This window comes from Typha latifolia, chromosome 7 (assembly GCF_019914945.1).
Source record: "Typha latifolia isolate L0001 chromosome 7, TyphaL0001v2, whole genome shotgun sequence".
NCBI lineage: Eukaryota > Viridiplantae > Streptophyta > Magnoliopsida > Poales > Typhaceae > Typha > Typha latifolia.
The window spans coordinates 608,467-632,561 of record NC_133092.1 but is presented as its reverse complement, the minus strand read 5'-3'; the positions used below and the strand labels follow the sequence as shown (position 1 = coordinate 632,561).

At 38.5% G+C, this 24,095-nt stretch overlaps 4 protein-coding genes across 4 annotated transcripts; 1 reads left to right on the top strand and 3 right to left on the bottom strand.

Annotated features, from left to right (window-relative positions):
- The first annotated feature begins 1,741 nt into the window (after positions 1–1,741).
- LOC140792106 (receptor kinase-like protein Xa21) lies at positions 1,742–5,652 on the top strand. The gene is given in 10 exon segments (XM_073142942.1): positions 1,742–1,816; positions 1,893–2,091; positions 2,237–2,358; positions 2,642–2,836; positions 2,839–3,131; positions 3,186–3,257; positions 3,329–3,500; positions 3,502–3,885; positions 3,888–4,641; positions 5,214–5,652. Coding segments are annotated over 10 exon segments (2,571 nt in total). The 3' UTR covers positions 5,519–5,652.
- Positions 5,653–6,580: 928 nt separating this feature from the next.
- Positions 6,581–8,519, bottom strand: LOC140792032 (SNF1-related protein kinase regulatory subunit gamma-1-like). Its single transcript, XM_073142817.1, has 5 exons — positions 8,421–8,519; positions 7,838–8,283; positions 7,404–7,670; positions 7,145–7,320; positions 6,581–7,036 (listed from the first exon to the last, which is right to left on the bottom strand). Exons 2-5 carry the CDS (start codon positions 8,216–8,218, stop codon positions 6,751–6,753), a joined length of 1,110 nt encoding a protein of 369 aa, XP_072998918.1. The 5' UTR covers positions 8,219–8,283; positions 8,421–8,519; the 3' UTR covers positions 6,581–6,750.
- An 802-nt stretch (positions 8,520–9,321) lies between these two features.
- On the bottom strand, positions 9,322–12,491 carry LOC140792382 (WRKY transcription factor 72A-like). The gene is made up of 5 exons (XM_073143351.1): positions 12,270–12,491; positions 11,787–11,879; positions 11,167–11,679; positions 10,939–11,052; positions 9,322–10,394 (listed from the first exon to the last, which is right to left on the bottom strand). Exons 1-5 carry the CDS (start codon positions 12,336–12,338, stop codon positions 9,456–9,458), a joined length of 1,728 nt encoding a protein of 575 aa, XP_072999452.1. The 5' UTR covers positions 12,339–12,491; the 3' UTR covers positions 9,322–9,455.
- Positions 12,492–18,944: 6,453 nt separating this feature from the next.
- Positions 18,945–23,298, bottom strand: LOC140791745 (plant cysteine oxidase 2-like). Its single transcript, XM_073142390.1, has 5 exons — positions 22,549–23,298; positions 20,810–20,928; positions 20,560–20,728; positions 20,165–20,383; positions 18,945–19,443 (listed from the first exon to the last, which is right to left on the bottom strand). The coding sequence occupies exons 1-5, from the start codon at positions 22,769–22,771 to the stop codon at positions 19,322–19,324; spliced, it is 852 nt and encodes a 283-aa protein (XP_072998491.1). The 5' UTR covers positions 22,772–23,298; the 3' UTR covers positions 18,945–19,321.
- Positions 23,299–24,095: the final 797 nt, after the last annotated feature.

Genomic DNA, 24,095 nt, shown 5'->3' with positions numbered 1-24,095 from the left:
GAAGATAAGATGCCTCTCAACTTTCCCTAATCGGCTTTAAACCTTTAGGCCGATCATCACAAAGAAGATATCCAAATCTAGCAAAGTAGTGTAATTTCTAAAATTAGGTAATAGGTCGACAAAAAGCTTCAGTATGGACTGCCACGTCGTACGGGATACCATGTAATATTTTTTCCCTTTATAAAAAAAGAATGATCACGGCGATGGGCCACGATCCGTACGCAACTATCAATATCACCTTTTTTATTTCTTCTTTTTTTGACTGCCACATCATACAGACTGTAAAGATCTCCACGTAAAAAAAGCCAAGTAAATTCTAGTGAAAAAGAAAAAATAAATAAATAAACCAAGAAAGTAAACGTTTCTCCTTGCTTTCTCTGCTAAACGGATGGAACTTCTTTTAATATCCTACGTAAAATAATTTCCACTCGGGTTGACCAAAAACATCCATAACAAGACATTGTAAGATCATCAGATTCCACATATATATATATATATATATATATATATATGTGTGTGTGTGTGTGTGTGTGTATGTATGTAACTAGTAGAGAAGCCACTCAATTCTTAAACGCAATGGCTTTTGATGAACGACTGACTACTTCCTTTTCACGTACGGACAGACACAGATAGGGAATAATAATATTGGAATCTGACATTGGAATACTAATCTAAGCCTCCTGGTGGTTGGACCACCATGGGCGTCGTTGGGATTCTTGAGGAGGAGGAGGAGGAGGAGGAGGAGGAGGAGGAAGGCTTGAGATGCTTATTCGCTGGTAGGGTTGGCCCTGTAGAGTTGAGAGAGATCTGAAGGAGATAAGGCTTTTGCAAGGAAATATAGAGTTGTACAGTGGGGGACATGTCGACCTTACAAAAAGGTGCGCAGGAATTGATTTCGTATTTATCACCAAAAATGGTGCCACGTCCTATATATAGATATAGTCATTAGTCAGTGGTTGTCATAGATATCAGAAAGACCACTCTAGGTTTATATTCTTCTATCTTTTTCTTTACGAAGCCTTTAGAAGAGTTGAGAAGGTAAGCTAAAGAGATTCGGGCCTCGGACTCTGCTGCTATCGTCCTTAAATTCATGGAGCTTAATTTACTTACTTGTAAGGTAGTCAACTGTCGACATCTCCATCGAACAAGACTTTAAACCAGACGAAGGAAAGGAAAGGAAAAGGAAAGGAGTGAAAAAGAATTAGTTCCATGCTCTTGAACCAGATGCCTGCAAACTCCATTCATTTTTATTTTAATTCCTTTTCTTCCTCGGTTCGGTTCACTTCTGCCCCCAAATGGGCACAACCTCAACCTGCCTAAATGGAACCCCCATGCACGTACAAAACTCCACCGGATTCTTCGTCAATAATCCGTCTATTAATTTCTTTGTATTAACTTTGGGCCGGACCGGATAAAGGGCCAGCCCATGTCGCTTGAGGTCGGCCAGGGCCCCCCACTCTCTGAGTTGCTTGATGTTTGTTTTTTATATTTATTTTTATTTTCATCAGATTTATATGATCAGGTCATGCCAAATGAGAAAACTGACGGTGAACAGCTGGGTACATAAACTGAGAATTTTCCAGCGGAAAGGTAGCAATCGTGCACTTCTGTTAACTGTTCTGCCTATGGGGACTTTTCATGATAGTATGATTTGAATACTACCAAGAATTCCAATCTACACGACTCTTCCATTATTCCCACAACAAACCCTACCTCGCTACCTTAATCAAGTTAAGAAGTAATGCCATATTGGATCGCTTCGCTCTTGACTCCCTCCATTACTGCCAGTGGCGAGGCGTCGCGAGTGCAGCCAGCCGTCTGTCATCCCGAACGACTCACTGCCCTCAACCTAGACTCTTTTCACCTGGTTGACTCTATATCCCCATCCATAGGCAACCTCACTTTCCTCCAGAGGATCAGCCTCTCAAACAACAGTCTCACTGGAGGCTCCAATCTTCGAAGAGTTAGATCGCTTGTCCCGGCTGCACTATGTCAACATAAGCATGAATTCACTCGATGGGAGAATTCCCTCAGCTCTTGGCAACTGCTCCAATCTTCGAGTCATCAGCTTGAGGACAAACAGGCTCAAGGGTGAGATCCCTTACAATCTCACCCAGTGTCCAGACATTCAGATAATCGATTTTCGGAGCAAATTCCTTGTGGGAGAAATCCCTCCTGAGCTCAGGTCTCTTCGGAAGCTCACTCGGATTAATATTAGGCTACGACAATCTTACAGGATTCATTCCCGCCACTTTGGGAAACCTTGATCAATTGCTGATTCTTGATCTTCCATTCAACAGCCTAACTGGGTCAATCCCAATCTCAGTTGGGATTCTCTCCTCCCTGCTTTATTTTGCTGTCTACAAATAACAACCTAACAGGAGTCATACCCCCTTCCTTGATGTCTCGTACAACAGTCTTACAGGAACCATCCCACCTTCTCTAGGAAACCTCTGTGTCTCTGGATGGATGGTCTGGTTTCTAGCCAGAAATAGTCTTGATGGTGGAATTCCATCTTCTTTTGGAAAACTTTCTATCTCCCACTCATCTGGACTGCTCTGAAGATAATCTATCAGGAGAGATCCCAGCTTCACTTAGCCAACTGCATCTCTTGTGTATCTTGATCTCGGATTGAATTACTTATCAGGCAAGATACCATCCTCCCTTTTACAATCTCTCAGCCACGATCAGTTTAGCAATTAGCAGTAACCAGCTCGAGGGAACTCTCCCTTCGGACATCGGTGATCTTCTTCCATATCTTCATATCCTGCTCATGCACCAAAATCTACTTGAGGGACCCATTCCTGCATCATTATCCAATGCTTCTGCACTTAACCGACGTCGAGCTCAACTTCAATGGCTTTCACTGGAACGATACCTTCAAGCATAAGAACTTTGCAAAGCCTCTATTGGCTAGACTTCTCTTATAATCAACCGGAAGCTAGTAAGCCTAGTGATTGGAGCTTCATGGCTGCACTTACCAACTGCACTAATTTACAATTATTGGATGTGGGATACAATCTGCTCCGCGGCATGATGCCCAGCTCAATATCTAACCTGTCGACAAGGCATGACACTCTGGCACCTGATAAAAATCAAATATCAGGTAATGTTCCAGCTGAGATTGGGAAGTCCACAAATCTAACTTTCCTTGATAGTTGATATGAATGCAAACCTTCTTCAAGGTACCATTCCTGTAGAAATCAGGAAAAGCCAGAGAATACAGTACTTGGATCTATCGGACAACATGATTTCAGGTAAAATTCCAAGTACAATCAACAACCTCATGCAGATGAACACAATCAACCTCTGTAACAATGAACTGAAGGGAGCATTCCATCAGCATTTGGCAAAATGTGGATTCTGGAGTCATTCTTTCAAATAATAAGCTCAGTGGCAACATTCCCAAAGAAGTCATGAAGCTTTCTTCACTTTCCATCTTCCTCGACTTGTCATATAATCTTCTGAATGGTTCTTTACCATTAGAAGTTGGTAATTTGAAAAAAAATCGGGAAGCTGGACTTCTCTCATAACAAGCTCTCTGGTGAAATTCCTAGCACCATCAGTGAATGCGAGATTGTGGAAAGACTTCATATGGAAGGGAACTTATTTGAAGGACCCATTCCATCCTCTTGTAGCAATCTAAGAGGGCTAAAGGAGCTTGATCTCTCAAACAACTTATCTGGTCAAATTCCAAAATTCCTAGATGAATTCCCCTATCTCCAATACTTTAATCTTTCTTTCAATAACTTTGAGGGTCAGGTGCCAACAGAAGGGGTTTTCAAGAATGCCAGTGCAGTGTCTCTCAGAGGAAACACTAAACTCTGTGGTGGAATTCCTGAACTACACTTCCCAGCCTGCAAGCAGACATCTCTCTGGGAAGGCATCATTCCCATGTAGTCAGAACAATACTTTTAACTAGAGGTCGTGGAGCTATATGTCTGACTATAGTCCTATGCTTATTTGGGAGTCGTCACTGGATATGGGGTTCTACAATAAAACAACTGTCTATTTTCTTATTGAAAGATTGGTATACGAAGATATCTTACAATGAGCTTTTTAAAGCTACTGATGGGTTCTCTTCAGCTAATATAATTGGCACAGGTAGTTTTGGATCAGTATATAAAGGAATAATGAATTATGATAATGCAAGCATTGTTGCTGTGAAAGTGCTGAACCTTCAGCAACATGGGGCTTTCCAGAGTTTTACTTCTGAATGTGAGGCCATGAGAAGCATCCACCACCGAAATCTTGTCAAGGTTCTAACTTCATGCTCTAGTTCAGATCACCAGGGTAATGATTTTAAGGCTCTGGTCTTTGAGTTCATGCCCAATGGTAGTCTGGAAGAGTGGTTGCATCCAAATGCATGCATGAGCCGTCCGTTCATAAGCTTAAGCCTTATTCAGAGGCTAAACATAGCCATCGATATTGGAGCAGCTTTGGAGTATCTTCATCATCATGGGCCTGTGCCTATTGTTCATTGTGATCTTAAGCCTAGCAATGCTCTTCTGGACAGCTACATGACAGCACATGTGGGTGATTTTGGATTAGCAAAATTTCTCATCCAACCCTGCGACCAATCATCTCAATGTTCAACTAGCACAATAGGAATAAAGGGATCTATTGGTTATGTTCCTCCAGGTAAGAGCTCCATTTATGAATAATCAATTGAATTCTGATTTAGTTGTGACTCGAAGTATGAGTCAGTCCAACACATATAACTTCAAAAAAACATTATCCTCAAGAATGCAAACTCAATGTTTGCCAAATACAAGTAAAACCATAGTGGAGTACCACATGGTTTTCGACCTAATATAAAGCACTTAAGTTGTGTAAACATAGACTCATGATTTTTGCCTTTTCCTTCTCTAATTTACTGAATTAATTTGATCAGACAAATCAAGGTTGGTAAAACATGCAGCCAGAATACCATTTCTGTGTGATCTTTTGATTCAACTTTCCTTAAAAATACTAATATTTAACTTTTATAACTACCATTCAAATATAGTAGGAACCATTAGTTAAGTGGCAGTGCATCCTACTCACCCCTTCAAGCTACTTATTTGACGGTCAAGTGTAATTATTTGTACTAACAGAACTAAATAATTCGAGTACCTACTTTGTAGTATACAACCTTATCAAGACATTCTAGTGTGCTTCAGTGACAACTGGGATTACTCTTATTGATCCTGTATATATCAAATGCTCTGCAAAATACGGAATGGGCTGTCGAGCATCAATATTTGGGGATGTCTATAGCTATGGGATTCTTCTGCTAGAAATGTTTACTGGAGTGAACCGTAGGGATGACAAGTTTAAGGATGGGTTAAGCCTTCATGCATCTTTTCCTGAACAGATTATGGACATCATAGATAACAGGTTGTTCTTAGAAGACAATGCTATGATCATCGAGCAAGACATAGTGGATACAGTTGACCCAATAGAGAGTACACAGAACTGCTTAATTTTGGTGATCAAGTATGGACTCTTGTGTTCGAAGGAATCACCAAAAGAATGACTGAAGATGATGAAAGTTGTCAAGGATCTGACTGCAGCAAGAGAATGTTTCTTGGCAGCCAAAATCCCAAAGAAAGATGAAAGTATGTTGAGAATGAGCCCCTCTATACTCAGTAAAGATGAGGTAGGTATAGCACTTTTCCATTTGGAAGTTTACAATAATGTTGCAGGCTCTATTTCTAGATTATATATTTTGGAATTACATGCATAACCATCACAGCTATAAACTTGCAGTCTTTATATAAATATAAATCATCATCATCTTCTTAAGATTTTGTAATACTTCTCAAGGGCACATTAACCCTCCAGAAGTTAAAATTGCATTTATTCCTTATGAATTGGTGGCATCCTTTAAGAAATACTTGTGATTCTTTCTCTTCTGACATACAACATCAAAAATTTCCTTAGTACTATCACACGAATTTTTATTTTAGCCCTCAAAATGTGCTAAAGTTTATATGTGCTATTATAATGAAATTCTTGACTTCTCTCCCTTCTTTCCTATTACTTGTTCGAGAACATAAGCAATAAAACCTTATTACCTACAAGAACATCAGTAGCAAAATACGAAGTCTATTAACCAATTCCATCAAACCCTAGTGCTTGAGTAATATCTATAAGCAAGATCATGCATCACACTGTGTATGATGAACCATATTACAACAAGCTCCAAACTATAAAATCATCGCTGAAGTGTAATCCTCTCAAGCTACGATCTTGACACTAAGCAAAGAACTAGATTGTAGCAGAAAAGATCGACCAAGAAAGATATTCCCAAATTAAGAGAAGACCAGTTTAATTGAAGACGATCCGTAGAACAGAAGCCAGAAGATCTAGTGGTATAACGCGAGATCCAGCAGGCAAAGACCAACAAAAGTGAAAAATATCCAATCAAGACGGGTCGACCCAAATGCGGAGAAGAACTGACCTCTTTTTGCGCTCCTGGATGCTCCTCAGATCTCGTACTCCGTTTTCTCCTCCCCTTTTTGTAACTTTCTGAAGTCCAATGCTGGGTCCTACTAAATCCACCACAGAGGACATAGATGCAGAGAACGGCTTATTTAAGATCAATCTTTATTTAATTAAAAAAAAAGGTGACAAAATCACCTTGGTAGTAAAATAGAGGTATCAGCAAAAAATAAAAATAGAAAATGCCATGGGATATGATCTTGCGTTTCTTCAGCTGAACTCTTATTGCTTCATCATTGTTAGAATTCAGATGTGCAATCGATCTCACTGGTTCAGAATCTCCTTTGTAGCAAAACCGAAGTAGTTGTCAAAATGATCAGATGGTTCATAGACGAAGCAAGAGATTACATCTCTCAGTGTCACTACACCGATAACTTCAGCGTCGTCACCCTCTACTACATAAATCCGATGAGCAGATTTCGATGCCAAACTCTCGATCACGCTACCGAGGCGAGCACCAGGCGAACATGTTACTGGTGTTGCCAATGAGTTGGTCAGGTCCATATCAACAGAAGCTATGGACTTCATAAAGTTCAACACAGTTAGATGCCTGCAGGAATAGCACAGAGTTGTAAGACAAATCAAATGTTCTCTCACTGTTATTAGTATCTGAGGAACTTTAGCTTGCAATTTGTAGCAAATCATTGCTAAAATTCACCTGAAATCAGAGAAGAGCCGAGGTCTAAGCAGCAAAAATCTGATGTCCTGTATGCTCACACTGCCGATAATTCTTCTTCCGCTACCAGCTTCTATAACTGGAAGACCTCCTACTTGATTATCCTTCATCCTCTTGAAAGCTTCAAGTATAAGTTCATCACTGTTGATGCTAATAACCTGAAAATTATTCACCAGCATTCATTCTTGCTCAAACAGGGATTGTTTTCTGAAAAGAAGAGCGAGAAAATAAAAACAAAAACCTCTTTATGTGACATAAAAGGAAGTCCAAAGTCTGAAAGAGGGCGTGCAGCGATGAAATCAAACCAGTCGCTTCCCTTGCATTGCTTCAGGCCTTGGACGACTGCGGTTTGCGTAATAAAATTCCGAATATGAGGCTTCCCAGCTTCAATTACTGGGACATTCTTCAGTCTGTACTTAGAAAGTAGCAGCAGCACAGTGAGCATGGAGCTATCTTGTGCAACTGGAAGGAATGGCGTCGAGCGGCATGATTTCACAATTGATCTTACCTGAAATAATCTCCAAAATTGAGAACATGGAACTTCATAAGAATTATAGGAAACAACAAGATAGTTAGATAGCCACTACCATCGCAAGATGATCGTCGTCAAGATGCATTCCTACATATATCTGGCATGGCCCAGTCAAAGCTAGCTAAAGTAGTAAATGAACTTACAGTAGTGGACTTGAAAGGCTCCTTCTGAAGTAGGACTTTGTAGAAATCCTCCGCTAAATTATCAGCAGCAGTAGGAGCATCTATTGCCATTCCACTTTCAGCAGCCAATCCTCCAGCTACCGCTGCGCCAATCGCCGCAATAGTTAGCCCAGCAACTGCTAGTGGACCAGTTGCCCCCCATGCCACGCCAACCCCAATAGTACCAAGAGCACCAGCACCTACTCCAGCAGCTGTTGCTGAGCCTGCTGTTAGAGCAACAGCTGCAACCTCTGCACTCTCTAACACCCAGTGAATTATTGCACAATAGTCTACTAGTCCAAGATAACGCTCTCTCCAGTCTATATAAGTACTTCCCTCTGGATTTGTCACAGGGGCAGCCATTATATTATGTTCCGACAAAGTCCGGACTGCGTCCACAACCGATGTGTCTGCCGAAATTTCAATCACTGTTCTTCAAGAAGCAGTTAAACTGTTAGTTAAGAAGGTTGTCTACGGACTACTACACACAAAACAAAATGCAACCATCCTACAATGACCAACATAGGCAGCAATAAAAGCAGCATATAATAGAATCAAAGGATACCTTTGCCCCCTGGAACTAGTGGAAAAGAAGAAGATGGAATCTTTGCAAATGAGGATGTCAGAGATTCTTGTAAAGAATGTGGCAACCTTTTCTTAGACTGGATCCGGTCAAAATAAGCATCACAGCTTGGAATTCTTGATTGTAATCGATCCTGCTGCGCCATAGTTGATAAGTTGTACGCTCGCGCAATAGCTCGCGACCGAGTGCTCCGTAGGCAACTTACTGCAAATGAGATGCTTTCAACGATGTGATCATAGAATCGGAGAAAGTTTTTGCGAAACACAAGTTCTGAATACAATCTAAATAAAGAAACAATGCAATAACGCTCTATCCATCTGAGCATCGATTCAAGACATACCCAACACTCTCTTACTTCTCTCCTCAGCAATCTAACAAACAGTTAACGCACCGCAATTATCAAGCTCCCAATGAATTACTTCAGATCATATTCGTTTAACATCAAGTTACCATAACGAAGATTAACATTAAACAATGTGCTGGGTAAAAATACATAAGATTTTGTACAAAAGACCAAGCACTTAATTCCCGTATAAGTTTACTTGCTAAGAAAACTAGGGACAAAGATTTAACTGTTATTTACCGATTCAGTAGAATGCACAAAGCGAAGACGGTAACGAAAGAAATCGACGTAGGAATTAAAATAGAATTTCTCTTTGTTCTCTTCCTCTGATTTCGGCGCTAAGTTCTCATTTCCCTCAATAGTCGCGTGAGCAAGCAGCTGGTCTGCCACGTGTCCTAAAAAACGACGTGGCAAACAAGCGGCGGTAGTCAACGGAGAGCAGTTAGCGGATCATGAGATCGGCTGCTTACCCCCAAACACCAAACAGCAAATTGCGACGCTAAAGATCACAACCGTCAAGTTTCCATCGTATGTGCCATATTACGAAGTTACTACTATATACAGCATCAAATAATTTCCAATATTTCTACGTATCACCCTTGTACACGTCAAACTAAAATTCCAAAAAGTTTTTCACAATTCAAACAAATACTTCTAAATACAAAAGAACTCCTTCAAGTATTAACCTTCTCGCTATTCTCCACTGGAGAAGTCGAGGCGCTCTTAGAGCTCTGAAACGCTAACGTGGGCTGGAGGAACATCAAGTTCCCATGCTGGCCATTCGAACTCGACGGCGGCGTTGACCGAGTCAAGTAGCTCGACGCGCATCCGTTGACCGCCGCCGCGAAAGCCGAGGTCGAGCTCGAACTCAGCTGCTCTCCCCACGGCTTCACATTCGCACCTTGAGCCTGACCCTCCCCTACACCATGCGCGCCGACGTACGACGTGATCGCCGCCGCCAAAGCCGACTGGAAGCTCGGGTCCGACGTGATCGCCTTCGCGATCGTGTCGGTTATCGGATTCTGAGTTGGAATATTTGCTACCTTCTGTAGATAAGATTGGTAAAAGGGTTCTTGAGCTTGCCTATTACTACTACTACTGCTGCTACTACCTAGGCTTTTGTTATATGGATGCTGGCTAAGGCTTCCATAGCTTAAGTACGCATTACTTGGTAAGGAGTTAGACGACTCCGAGGAAGAGAAGTTGAAGCCAGTGGAGGAGGAGTATAGCCTAGGGTTAACGGAAGCGATCAAGTTTGAGGAGAACCTATTGAATGAGGAGGGTTGTGAGGTGGAAGAAGGTGGTGTGGTGAGGTCTAGGGTTATAGTAGGGTAGGAAGGAGTGGAGGAGATTGAGGTGTTAGGGAGGTAGAATTGCCGGGGGCGAGAAGTATCCGATAAGCTGAAGCTGAGGCCGTGGAGGCCGGCATTTGTCGCGGTGGATGCGATGGGGGATCCGATAGCCGGTCGCGAGGCAGACGAGCCGGAGAGCAGCATGGAGGCGGCGGCGGAGGTGGTGGAGGCCATGGCTGTGGCTGAGACTGGAAGTGGATGGTTATGAGTCCCTTCATAGGTTGTGATCAGTATAGATGTATCTTCTGCACATCTCTGTACCTGAATATATTGCAAAAATAATTTTTCAGAACAAAATTTACACCTGCCATTAAGGTTTGAATAGTTTACTAGCTAATTGCTTTGTGTGAATTATGATATGGAGGACTACTACTACATTAGCTAGTCAGTCGCCCATGGTTATAAATGATTAGGTCACCATGAAGCAAGAAGAAAGATTCTTTTTCCTATGTTAGATATTTAGGTGTTTACTCGCGAGGAATTCTTCTTGGACTGCTCTTAAGAAGAGAGAGAAACAAAAAAGAGCCTCTAGAAGTGTTTGAATCCTGAATGATGATGATTGACCGAGTCAAGTCTAGTTCATTGTTTTATAGTACTTAGTCTGCTCCATGTTGCGTAAATGTTGGGCTTTTAATTGTAAGCAGTATTTCTATGAGAAGTCTACACCTTTGATTATTAGAATGTCAACCAGAAGAACATTAGTAGGATATTCTTATTCCAATTTGCCAATCATTTTTCATATAAATACAACAAGAATATGATAATTTAGACGAAATATTTTTGTTTTTGTGATCGAGTATATTACCTGCTTCCTTACTGGACAAGCAGGTGCAACCGTGCAACGATAATAAGCTCTTGGGCATGGATTTCCCTTTGCAATCTTTTGCCCATACTTCCTCCATTGGCATCCATCACTCATCTGCATATATAATCAATTTTATATTTAATCTGCAATACATTACGTTCTCATGAATCTAAATCTGAATTCATACTCAAAATCTGAAAGAAAGAAGAATTCAAACTACGTACGTACCGTGGGCGCATCGCATCTTGCTCGCACTGATACCCTAGCTTTCTTTACTTGCGGCTGCTGCGACGACTCACTGTCGTCCCCATTTCTCAAATTCTTCAATACTTTGCTAGGTGGCCATCCCTCTTCTTCCTTGGTCTCTTCAAAGCTATTGTCTGGGCTTAGATTCAAGCCAAGATTCTCATTCGTACCACTACTAGATCCTTCAAATCTACAGTCCAATCCAAGAGTTAGACCATTCTCGATTTGCTCACAGTTCTCTTTGCTCTTGATCTCCTCCTTCCTGGGTCCACTTGAGCTGGTTCCAAGGCTCAAGGAGACGAGCCCGGGTTCGTCCACCTCGTCTTGAACGGAATCCTCCATCGGCCTCTTAGCTTTCTCTTGCTCGACCATGTCGTTGAAGTGCAACTGGAGAGACTGGTAGTCCTTTACGATTCGTGCTAAGAAGGTCTTTAATCTCTCGTTCTCTTCTCTCACTTCACCCATCTCTGCCCTTGTGGATTCGAGCCTGCTCTCCTGTGAGAATAAATTTATCCACGTAAGCTAATTAATCATCCACTTGCATGTCCTAATTAATTGCTACCCGAAAATAATTAAACTTTAGCAGGCAATTAATTCCAGACCTGAGTTATTGAGTCGTTGGGGTTTGAAGAAGATGGTTTGGAGGATGAGTAGTCCATGAGCATGAGTCTCTCACTTGCGGTTATGGAAGTAACCTGTAAGTAATTAAAGATTGACATGAGATATATATTGTAGGCATAATATCAAAAACAAAAAGAATTGTGAAATTTGCCTATCAATTGAAGAAGATTAAGGGAATCTAGCTAGTTGGGGAAGAACTAGAAAAGATTTATACCCATGGCTATCTCTAACCAATTCAAACAAAAACACTAAAGATTATTTCAAAAGATGCCTTAATTCAACAATGAAAAGTCTAGCTCTTTGATGGGATTAGATCTACAATCAAACAATCTATGATAAGGATACGATAAGGACATCTAATTATCTCTAGAAGATACAGATATCACCACAAAAATTGTAATAATTATACCAAAAAATTGCATGAACGAGAAAAAAAGAACTAAAGAAAAATGAGGAAGCCAAACCTTCTGGGTCTCTAACTTCTTCTTCTCTTCATCACTATATTGCTCAACTTTTTTCTTCAACACCTCCATAGAGAAGAACGTACAAGCCAATTATATCTCAGCTTGGCCTTCTCTTCCCTTCTCTATCTCTCTATTTCTTTTGTCTTGTCTTTGTCCTTGCACTCCTCCCTTCTCTTATATAGCGAAGCCTCCTGTTTTTGACTTTGCTTAAACAATTTCAAAGCCTTGAGCTTATCTCTATTATGCCATATACACATCTCAAATGTCAACAGCCTCGTGGGTTACTAAGAGAAAGCTAAATGAACAATATTATTAGATGCTTCAACGTGTCTGACATGTTACTATTAACCTGTTAAAATGCCAAGTCATTATAATTTGCACCGGTTTGAATTTATATAGTTTTTTAGATTTCACTTAATAGCTTAAGCTTTTAGTTGAATTGGATTTCAAGGTTTACATGATTACGCTATAAATGTATACATATTTATATACAATCATAATAATTTATGCAAGATATTTAAAGTAGAATATCGTTCTCGGTCAACGCTCAAAAGCTTATTCACAATTTGACAGGTAACTAGGGTGTATTATATTATCAATGTACACACGGCATACTTACATACATACATATATATATATATATATATATATATATATATATATATATATATATATATATATATATATAGTATTATTGCAAGTCAATCGCCAAAACTATCTCATTGGTGGATCTTAAAATTTTTGGATATAAATGCCAAAGTTAGACTTTTGCAGACGATCCAAGATCCAAGGTATGCTCGTTCGAATTGGACAAATTGGATATCCCAGTGGGATTACAAGTAGAAGAATAAAGTAATTATCGGAGGTCTGATGACTTGGAAGGTGGGTTGTTTGAGAACAATTACTCAATTAAATTAGTGTAAATGTGATACGAGTTAGCTGTACTACCTTTTCTTTTAGTTAGAATAGTAACATATAAAAATGGTGCAGATAAGGTGTTTGAGATTGGGACCCAGTGGTTTCCGGTGAGCCGACTGGTGCTCGGAGAGGGACAGTTCAGGCTGGGTGAGTAATTGTTTTTAGATCCCAATGCGTTGAAAACCTTTTGGTTGGCCAACTCCCGTAGAGATTCCAGTCTCGTTATTAATTTTATTATTATTATTATTATTATTATTATTATTATTTTGCCTGCCAGCTGATTAATTTTATCTATGTTTGACGAAAATTACCTCAACATATACCTTTCCCAAAATAGTCTCTCTTTTTATTTTTTATTATATTTTTTTAAAGAAAAAGGGAGCTGTTATATTTAATACCACTACCTCGAAAACTTAGATGAGCATTAAAATTAAGGATATTACAAAATTCAATATGAAATATAGTCGATTTGCCCAGGTTAGCTTCCTTATCAGCTGCGCACCTGCGCTATTGCACTCTCAATATACATGCAGAATTTTGACCTCATCGAAGCTCTTTAAGAGCTTTACATATTTATCTACCATATTTTTAACCCTCCAAAGACACATCGTGGTTCCTCGCAAGATGTTTACTATAACCAATCTCGACCTCCAATTTTTAGTTTCTCACCAACCCCTACAACTCCAATCGTAAAGCTCAGAGTTCTGCAAAGATGATGAGTCATTTGGACATGGCTCCCAAGCAGCCGCTTCAAGGATATCCCTAATTTTTATACTCCATCCTCTTTTGGGGTGGCTAAAGTAGAGACACAAGATTATTTGCATGTTTTGGTTCATATTACGGCAAGTTTAATGTAGATACAATGAGAATGTTTTCAATGTAAGCGAAATCTTTACGAGTCCATCTGAGTATGTTGTAGACTAACTGAATACTCATCAGTACATTAATCATATGCATCTAATGACTATAATTATATTTGAAATAGAATACATAAGAGCGGATGTGATTATAGTTGTCTAATACGTATGATCGATAATTCTAATTGCGTTTAAAACTAAATAAAGGGAGTTATAAAATTAAAGCAAACTTGAATAAACTAATTCGATATGCATGCATACTCCACTAGTGCTGAATCTCAATTCATAACCCACATCTCTCCATATTCAACCCACCTTAATTAATGAATACTACTCATGAGTCATTTAAATTAAAAGAAAAAAAAAAAAAATAAGAACAACAATAATTTATTGTGAAAAGTTAAGATGCATATGGCCTTGTGGGCGTTTATCGAGTTAATTTGTCAACCTGTTTTCTTTGCATTAAAGTCTACGGTAGATTGCGGCTCCGTCCAAGCTTGAAACACTCCATAAACGCCACTTATTTCTTGCTCACAAACACTTTCTTCTTGCTGTTCCTACTTTAAGACTTTTTTGAATTAACTAGAGATAGAAAACATCCATCTTTCTCGCCATCACATGGACTGTCATATCATACAAGATGCATGAGACGACTCATCTTTAACTTTGAAAACAAATGCTATGTTTTTAAACACTCTACAAACTCTCTATGTAAAGATTATTCTTCTTGTTATATATATATGGTAGAGATTAGATAGCTGTACTTGCTTGTTTATCCAAGGTTTGACGAGTTGGATAAGAGTGTTTTGGATAACTGTCACACGAGAATATGTAAGTCTAATCCTGTCATGCTCACGCGTAGCATGGCCCGCAACGAGATAAAGTTATTCTGTGTTGGATAGAATAAATCGAGACTTGGATAACTCAACTAATTGGCTGGAAACTTATCAGAAAGTGCCCTAGTTTGGAATCTTATTAATGGATACTTATATAATGGCGATGAATAGGTAGGTAAGAAAATCCCGATAAATTTATTATGATTAAATAGTTATACAAATTTCTGAAGATATTAAATGTATGACAGTCCACAATAGGTAGGTAGATGGCCCCAAGTGTGAACCAACTTGGTGCAACTTTCTTATGCCAAAATTTGAGAAGACATTTAGAAAACGAGGCAAGTCTCTACTTCCAGACATATTCATAAAAAATAAAAATATTTTTGTTATTTTAATTTTTGCTCCATTAATGTCACCGCCTTACATAGACTATTTAATTAATTTATTTTTTGTAAAGATATATAATATAATAGCTGGAAGGTAGTCATGCTAATAAATGTTCATGTACAATAATGCACATTAATTTGTCATATTATAAGGTATGCATATGGTGGTTGGATGAGAGACTAAGATTAGTAAACTTATAAGATTAGTCAATGAATTTATATATTAGAGATGGTCATTTCCACCTACTCTTATAAATATATATATATATATATATATATATATATATATATATATATATATATATACAGAGAGAGAGAGAGAGAGAGAGAGAGAAGAAAACAAAGCAAAGAGAAGTAGTCAATGAGTCCGCGTAGACCTAATATCTCTACTTTGATGTACCATGTGAGGCCGAGATTTCAACGATTATGTCAAACTGGGACCCAAGAAGGGAATCAACTTGGAGAAGAGAGAAGACTAAAGATTTCTTGATCCCAATTTGTTTATATATAGATGTTAAAGACTTTAGGTGTTTGATGCTTGAAAGCCATTGCTTGTATAGGCCTCCATGTACTTAATTCACTTGTTTAATAATATTATTGATCTTCTCCTCTCATTTTCTCAAACTCTTAGGAGTTTTTAAAGGTTATATATGCATACATACTTATATCTCAAGAAGAAAGAGAATAAAATAATGTGAAAGTCATAAGCTTGGGATGAACTTTTGGAGGATTTCTTGGTTATTAACAATATTTATTATAAATATCTAATAAGTCAAGAAGATTATTGAACAAGGTATTAAGAACTATAGTATACTATATATTGTTTGATTAGTGGCCATATGTGATGTTGGTTTGCCATGATCTATCACACCCTAAATCCCTAATGAATTGCTTAAGCAGCTATCTTTGAATGAATTCTTATGGCTTAATTACCATAGATCTTGTTGACTTTGGAGCAAACTCTCCCCGAAAGAATAGGGCTGTTTATATATTATATCTATTTTTTTTATGGAAGTTAATGAAGAAACCTCACCATCTATTGCTTGTAGATTAATGTCAAATTAGCACTTAGTTAACAGTAAGATTCGGCATTTATAACCGAACAACACGAGATTATAGAGTTAATTGATCCCAAACTACACCTAGGAAAATGATCTTAATTTCAAATTACCTCTATAATAAAAAAATGTTGAAGTACATCAGGATTGGTTGGAGTTGATGCTAATATAATTGCCATAAATTATCTCTTTATTCTCACGTTTTTGTTCCTTTTGCCGCTAAAGTTGAATTCCCTCTTAGTATCCAATTCCTATGCACACACAGTTACACCAATGCATACATACATACATACATACATACATACATACATACATCTCTCTCTCTCTCTCTCTCTCTCTCTCTCTCTCTCTCTCTCTCTCTCTCTCTCTCTATCTATATAAGCAAGATGAACATGTAAGCAAGCAAGAAACAACATTTATCTATCTTAACAAGGTCAATGAGCAGTACCTTATGCGAATTAGTTTTACTTTTCTTTTCTTTTTTTGCAAGGGTTTATCTGGCCATGATAACATTATTTTATGACATCTTAAGGTATAGTACTTGTTCAACTTATTATAATAAGTAACCTAACTATTGAAAGGTATCATGTAATGGCCTACATGTACTTATAAAATGGGTTGCTCTCGTAACTAGTTGAAGCTTGAAAGCCTTGAAATTATTGTTATTATCCAAGTTGCAATATTTATATTGAAGTAGGTCAATGCTTTGATCAAGCATTGAAAAGAGCACTTTAAGGTGAGGCTGGATATCTTGTTTGTTTACGCAATGATCGAGCACCATTATTTTCAAGATAGATTTGGGTTCAACTATCAAGTATATGTATATATATATATATATATATATATATATACAAATAATGGTCCCTACCTTGTGAGATTGACCAAACTTTATATTAATTTTTATAGGCCTGCCTGATCGATCCCATCTGATGTTAGATGTTAAGATGATTGGATTTTAGTTATAACAATCATTGTCATCATGCCCTAGAAATAGCTTAAATAGTTTTAATTAAGCTAACATCCACCAAGTTCCCTAGCACCTGCTCTTTATCAGAAAAAATGGCACATGGATGATGCCATGATCAATGCAAGTTGAAGCTTTTTAACGTACTCGATCCCATGCTCATCTACTTACCTTCTTGACTATGACTTCCCTCATCAAAGGGAGGGAGGGAGGGAGGGAGGGGGGGGGGGAGAGAGAGAGAGAGAGAGAGAGAGAGAGAGAGAGAGGAAATTAATACTGTTACATAGAAGATCTGATATGACTATAACTTAAATCTTTTCTCCAAAGAGTGAAATAAACTCATGAACAAAATGAGTAAAATTAATCTTTTTCTTATCTGAAACTCTTCTGGTCTTATGTACCCGCATACAGTTCCATGAAGATTGGTCACTGTAATGATTAATTATACATATCTACCAGACTTATCTGTCATTAGCTGCAAAAAGAATAATCAAAATGTCAATGGTTTACGTCGGACGACAAATTATAAGAGAGGATTTAGTCTTCCCTTTCAATCAGCAGTTTTCCACAAGGAAGAAAAGATATCAAGCATTTGTCTTACTTGATAGTAGAGATGATATTGCTTCTTGCGAGATTGAAACATTTACCTGCTCTCTGAGTTCAGATGATGCTTACATCTCTCACATTAGCTGGGAAGTTGGTAGTATTAAATTACACAAGCCCTACTCTTTGCAGATAATATATATAGTGAAAAGCTTTTAGTGAGCCACTGAAATGGAATTGTTGATTTAGTTTACTATCTTTTATATAGACTAAGTTATTGTGAATAGTTTTAGACTTTAATACCATTATCTTGTCACTTCCTAAGATTGTACAAGAAGTAACCTTCGTATAGGAGAGAAGGGGAAGTCATGAATGTTAAGCCATCTGGGCCTCCAGGCCTTTATCCACATAATTTTGTTGGGCCTAAATCTGGAGGCCCAACTTGTAGACTGGAGAAGTCGTCGCCGATTTGTTACTTGTACAGAACTCGGCATTATCGACCTGAGATGTGCCGAAGTCTGTTATACTAACGCGACCAAGGCCCTTATCCACTTACCGTCGTTAGGGCCTACATTTAATTGGTGGTCCCACTCGAAGATTGGGGTTGCCGCCGACTTGTTGCACAGCGAGCGGGCATTCCTCACAAGAAGTCGGAACTATGGATCTGAGTTCACACGACTAAGGAAAAGTCGGCGAGTCTTGAGAGTAGCTGCCGGCTCGCCTCGAGTTTAGTTCGTTCTTGGTGTTGGATGCCGACTGCCTTGATCGCAGGTTTACATTTAACTTGAACCAGTGGATGTCCTTAGTATGGTAGATACGAGAGCGAACGATAAGTGTTCGACGAAATGACTGAAATACCTTCAAAATTATTGCATTCCTGTGGGCAGAAACCCACGGAATTGACATCTTAGATTGTAGCATTAAAACATAAATTGAAGAACTGTGGATGGCTTTTACATGACAGGAAGTAAACAGGTTCATAGAACAGTCCAACCATTTGAATGGTCTAAGAACAAGCCAATCATACAGCATTTACCAGTACATTGATAAAATAGGCCAATTCAGAAACAAGTAAGTTAAAAAACTTCAACAGGACAAAGTATTGGCAAGAAATAGTTTGAAAAGTACAAAGTTGATCAGGATCAATTAGCTAACTTTACAGATGGTGATGGTACAAAACACTCCTTAAACAAAGGTGTGCAAAGACAGTATACAAGGACAAAGACCAATGAAATAGATTTGTAAATTATTTAGCATCTTCTACCTGATTATTGCTAAAAACCAGATCACACCAAATTGAGAAAGCAATGCTAACTGATCTAAGCTTCTGATTCCTTCTAGAAAAGTTTCACCTTAGAAACAAAAGAGAGACCAAAGAAGACAGTCGCATTGTCTTTTTTTTTTTTGTCTTGTATTTACAACAAGCAAAATATTGCTTCTTTCTTTGTTGCAAAAAAAAAAAAAGAACTGCAGATTTTAGCAGATCCATTTCAATGCTCCACAATTCTTGGTCCCCTATATGGAGCACCCACAACAAGGAAATCATCAGGCTTCTCAGTCTCCTCCAGCCAAGCATACTCCTCACCTTCACAAGGCACCAACCTTGCATCACCTGTCATATAAAGAACCCAGTTATGCCTAATATCTTGTAGTCATGCTAGTAGATGCATATGATGCATCTCACAAACAAGCATGTTGATACTTTAGGACAGGAAAATAGATGGTTAATATAATGCAGGCCTAATAGTTAAGAGCTTACTCATATATAGACAAAAGGATGAAAAAGAGTCTATTTGCATTTACTCTTACACAGAAAGAAAACAACATAAGTAGGTACCTAATTTTACTAGAGCTGTGAAAAGATTGCATGCAATGAAACAAAACTTGGTTATTTTCTTGGTGGAAAAGGGTTTCTCGAGTCAGACTACACCTATGACCAGAATATCTTATTGAGGCCATAGTAATTGCTTGATTGTCTCGTACTATAACATGCTTAAATTCTCTTGATTTTTAATTGCACATGATCAGACCATTTTCACTGAAATCCTTATATTGAAAAGCTATGGATGAAATAAACTACACATCAAACAACATTGTTAATGACAGGTACGACAATCATGGAAATAAGATATTACAATTCAAATTGTCGCTAGCACCAAAAAGGATAGAAATCCAATAAGCTCCACAATCAGTAATCAATCTGTTGATGCACAAAAAAATATACCAAGAAACAGACTGGACATGCAGAATTTTAGAGGAAAAAAAAAAGAGATAATGCACCTTAGGAACTCAAAAAAATAAAAACTAAAAAAGAAAGAATTGCATAAATATACCAGGAAAGCTCGCATATGAGAAATCGTTGTAGTATGTGCAGTGTCTTCCTTCATCATCACAATAAGGTGGACCAAGGACATCCAGAACCGCGCAAGATGTCTTTGCAGTAAAGCAATGCATGTTGCCGCCGTCTGCCGGATAAAGTATGGATGTCTCGCAAGGAGCAGTAAAGATGGCGTCAGTCTTTACTTTTGCCAACCGGGCTCCTGGTGGTCGAACTGCTTTTTCCAAAAGAGAAGGAATTAAAAGAATGATGTTAGAATATATGGAAAAAAGCGGTGCAAGAATAATGCTACAACTGGATATGTGGAGAATAATAGGCAAACAAGAAAACAAGCATAACTAAATTATAAAAACAAAACAAAAGAAGTTAGAGAAAACAGTTTCGTCGTACAAGACTTAGAGTGAGTTTGGTTGGTGGTATCGTTAGCGTCCTGAGGAATGGCAACCCAGTCGTACGACTTGATATGTATGGAACCAAAGAGAAGCTTGCTAAAGACCGTCATACCAGGATGATTATGAAGTGGAATGACACCAGATGGAGGCAAACAGAATATACCAATCTGAAATGAGAAAATTAGAAATATTCAAGGTAGTGGTCATCGCTATAATGATTATAAACTTTAAGGGAATGAAAGTGCTACCGAAAAATTGTCACACTCATAAAGGTGCAAATATGTTATCGGTGGAGGTCCTTGGAACTCAATATTCCGAAAACATGCCATATTTGGAGTTAGACCAACATCTGCTGCAGTCACATTATCTATAAAAGAGGAAGCATACATCAACCATCAGTACAACAGTTTTTAATGCAATATCCAATGCAATCAGCATGCTCTAAAATATATGACTAGCTCACTTGTATAGGAGAAGTTACAAAAGATTATAAGATATCATGTGCCTAGCTACAATAACAAGATAAGGCATGATTCTGACTTCCAATATTTAATGATCCCACTACAGCTGACATGATGATTTCCATTAACTATGTGGATGCCCTCTAGGAAACCTCTAAATCTGAGTTCTTTGGATCTTACTCTAGTAGTGCCACTTGAAATGGCTGGCAGTCTTGGAAGTATTTTGAAGGAAACCAAAGATTGAAGTCGTGCACAAGTTACAATATCTATATACACATCCTGAACTTCGGAGTAGATTGCAGAAACCAATTTGCTCTAACGATTTTGTATACATGTAAATGTGATGAGGATAAAAGTAGGAAGAGAAAATATATACTGAAAGGCCACAAAACTTCACTTGCATTGTGGAAGTTGAGCATGCATGGACGAGACCATAAGCGACAAATTGTAGCGATAGGAAGAGAAAATACATGCTGAAAGGCCACAAAACTTCACTTGGATTGTGAAAGACGAGCATGCATGGACGAGACCATAAGCGACAAATTGTTGCAATAGGAAGAGAAAATACATACTGAAAGGCCACAAAACTTCACTTGGATTGTGGAAGACGAGCATGCATGGAAAAGACCATACACGACAAATTGTTGCGAGAGGAAGAGAAAATATATACTGAAAGGCCACAAAACTTCACTTGGATTGTGGAAGACGAGCATGCATGGCCGAGACCATATGCTACAACTTGTTGCGATAGGAAGAGAAAATATATACTGAAAGGCCACAAAACTTCACTTGGATTGTGGAAGACGAGCATGCATGGAAAAGACCATACACGACAAATTGTTGCGAGAGGAAGAGAAAATATATACTGAAAGGCCACAAAACTTCACTTGGATTGTGGAAGACGAGCATGCATGGCCGAGACCGTATGCTACAACTTGTTGCGATAGGAAGAGAAAATATATACTGAAAGGCCACAAAACTTCACTTGGATTGTGGAAGACGGGCACACATGGACGAGACCATAAGCGACAAATTGTTGCGATAAGAAGTACGCCAAGGGCAACTATTTTTTTTTTTGGTTTAAGAGAGAAAATGCTGAAGGACCTATAACGAACTTGCACCATGACCATTCAGGAGAACTAAACAAACGAAGCAAGCCGATAATTCACCTTAAACTAATGCAAGAATTCAGACATGTCACAGGTTAAGATACTGAGGTTGCGAGATCTGCAACTTTGAAAATCCCAAAGATCTCTCGCAAGTCAAGAATTCAACTAATAGTTTAAACTGCACAAACAATGATAAAGTTCACTGGCATCACTAAATTATTGCTAGATCTTTCCTCAAATATCAAAATTAACTCTTTAAAAGTCTCAAATTGACATAATCTCAGACATAATTCGGTCACGTTCACACACAAGGATACATAAAATAAATCTAACATAATAAGCAAATACTCGAGAATGCCTACAAAAGAGGAGACATTGCAAATAAAAACCAGAGCTTTCGTAAGCAACGAGGGTTACCAAGAATAGATTGAAGCCGATCGACGTCCTCCGGGTGCGGCACAACCCCAGACCGGCCATCAGAGAAGACCTCTTTGCACGTCTCGAACAGCCTCTGGACGAGCGACGGCATCGGCGCTGGCTTCTTGTGGCGCCGCCGGCTCTTCCTCGACCCCGACTTGCTCTTCTCCAACGACAATTCTGCGACCGATACTCGGTCCGCCAAGCTACTCTCAACCCTCATAAAAAAAAAGGAGTCACCTTTCGCCGGCGAACCAATCGAGAAGACGAACCCCAGGAGCAACGGAGGGCTCTCAATTAGCGAACCCAGAGAATGCCCACTTATTATTACTAAACAATGGAGTAAAAAGTGGGTCCTTTTAGGTCCTTCAAACCAGAACCAAGCCAGGGAGGTGGGTCTTATGCTCTTATTCTAATCCGAGGCAAAGACGGGGGAGAGAAGCCGGATATGGATTCCTCAACTTGATCTATTCTTGTTGCATTATGCTGCCCAAATAATACTCTCTCTACTCCAGTAAAAATATCATAGTATGGATGTCTTTTGGAGTTGTTTTCCCTCCTGGGGAAGAGGGGGGATGTGGGGTTTGCTGGTGGTGAAGGCGAGAGATTTATGACATGTGAAGGCTATAAAAGGGAGAAGATCTTTTGCTGCCCTGGTCTCAAAAATCATTTCTTTTTGGGCGAGAAACCAGGGGCTATTGCAGGGGACTTTCCTGTGGGCTAATCGAAACAGCCTTTGATTCTTCTCTCTCTCTCTCTCTCTGACACACACTATATACATATAAATATTTTATATACAAATGTATCAAAGCACTGTGAATGTATGTGAACTGATACAAGGCTACATTCCGCAGTTTTACTCAAATCCTGGCACAGTGGAACTGAAAGTGTGAACTTTTAACTGTTTGGAATCAAAAGGACGAAACTTTACGACCACTCAAATCCTGGTACCTTTGAATTAAAAATCAAAAAATCCTTACAATAAACCAAGTTGGAGGAAGAGCTTTCCGACTTTCGATGGCTTTCGAAAGAACTAAGAGCGGAGTTGGCGTAGTCTTCAACCGGCCTTTAAAAGAGGGCGGCGCACCCAATAGCAGCTGGGGTTGACTGGTACCAGAATCATTTGATTAGTTGGCTGCCCAGCAGTCGTTCAATTATAATTTTTTTCTTATTCTAAAATACATAACTTTTATTTTAGAATATAAATATTATTTATTAAAATTATATTTTATATCACGTACCAACCCAATTTATATCCTATCAATTTATTTTATATTCAAATCAAATAATATTTCTTATAATTTTATAAAAAGTAAAAAATATTTTTCTTTATTTTAATTATTTTATATTATATTAAAAATAATTATTACATCTTTATTTTATAATATAAGTGAATATATAAATAGTTACGTCTCCGAGAATAACAAATAAAAAGTAAGCCTTAAAATGTAGCATTTACTTATGATAATAAGTAGATAGAGTTATGATTTATTTAACGTTTCACTTGGTTATCAAATTTATTAGAAAACTTTATCAAAAACATCTCA

What these genes read in the sequence shown, in the direction of transcription:
- LOC140791745 (XM_073142390.1), bottom strand. Translation starts at nt 22,771, where the DNA reads ATGAGGGTTGAGAGTAGCTTGGCGGACCGAGTATCGGTCGCAGAATTG. An exon ending in ATGAGTGTGACAATTTTTCG is followed by an intron (nt 20,729 to 20,809) that starts GTAGCACTTTCA and finishes TTCTCATTTCAG; the next exon opens with ATTGGTATATTCTGTTTGCC. An exon ending in CCAAACTCACTCTAAGTCTT is followed by an intron (nt 20,384 to 20,559) that starts GTACGACGAAAC and finishes TGGAAAAAGCAG; the next exon opens with TTCGACCACCAGGAGCCCGG.
- LOC140792032 (XM_073142817.1), bottom strand. Translation starts at nt 8,218, where the DNA reads ATGGCTGCCCCTGTGACAAATCCAGAGGGAAGTACTTATATAGACTGG. An exon ending in AGCCTTTCAAGTCCACTACT is followed by an intron (nt 7,671 to 7,837) that starts GTAAGTTCATTT and finishes AGATTATTTCAG; the next exon opens with GTAAGATCAATTGTGAAATC. An exon ending in CTTTTATGTCACATAAAGAG is followed by an intron (nt 7,321 to 7,403) that starts GTTTTTGTTTTT and finishes AATAATTTTCAG; the next exon opens with GTTATTAGCATCAACAGTGA.
- LOC140792382 (XM_073143351.1), bottom strand. Translation starts at nt 12,338, where the DNA reads ATGGAGGTGTTGAAGAAAAAAGTTGAGCAATATAGTGATGAAGAGAAG. An exon ending in AGAAGTTAGAGACCCAGAAG is followed by an intron (nt 11,880 to 12,269) that starts GTTTGGCTTCCT and finishes AATTACTTACAG; the next exon opens with GTTACTTCCATAACCGCAAG. An exon ending in CAAGATGCGATGCGCCCACG is followed by an intron (nt 11,053 to 11,166) that starts GTACGTACGTAG and finishes TTATATATGCAG; the next exon opens with ATGAGTGATGGATGCCAATG.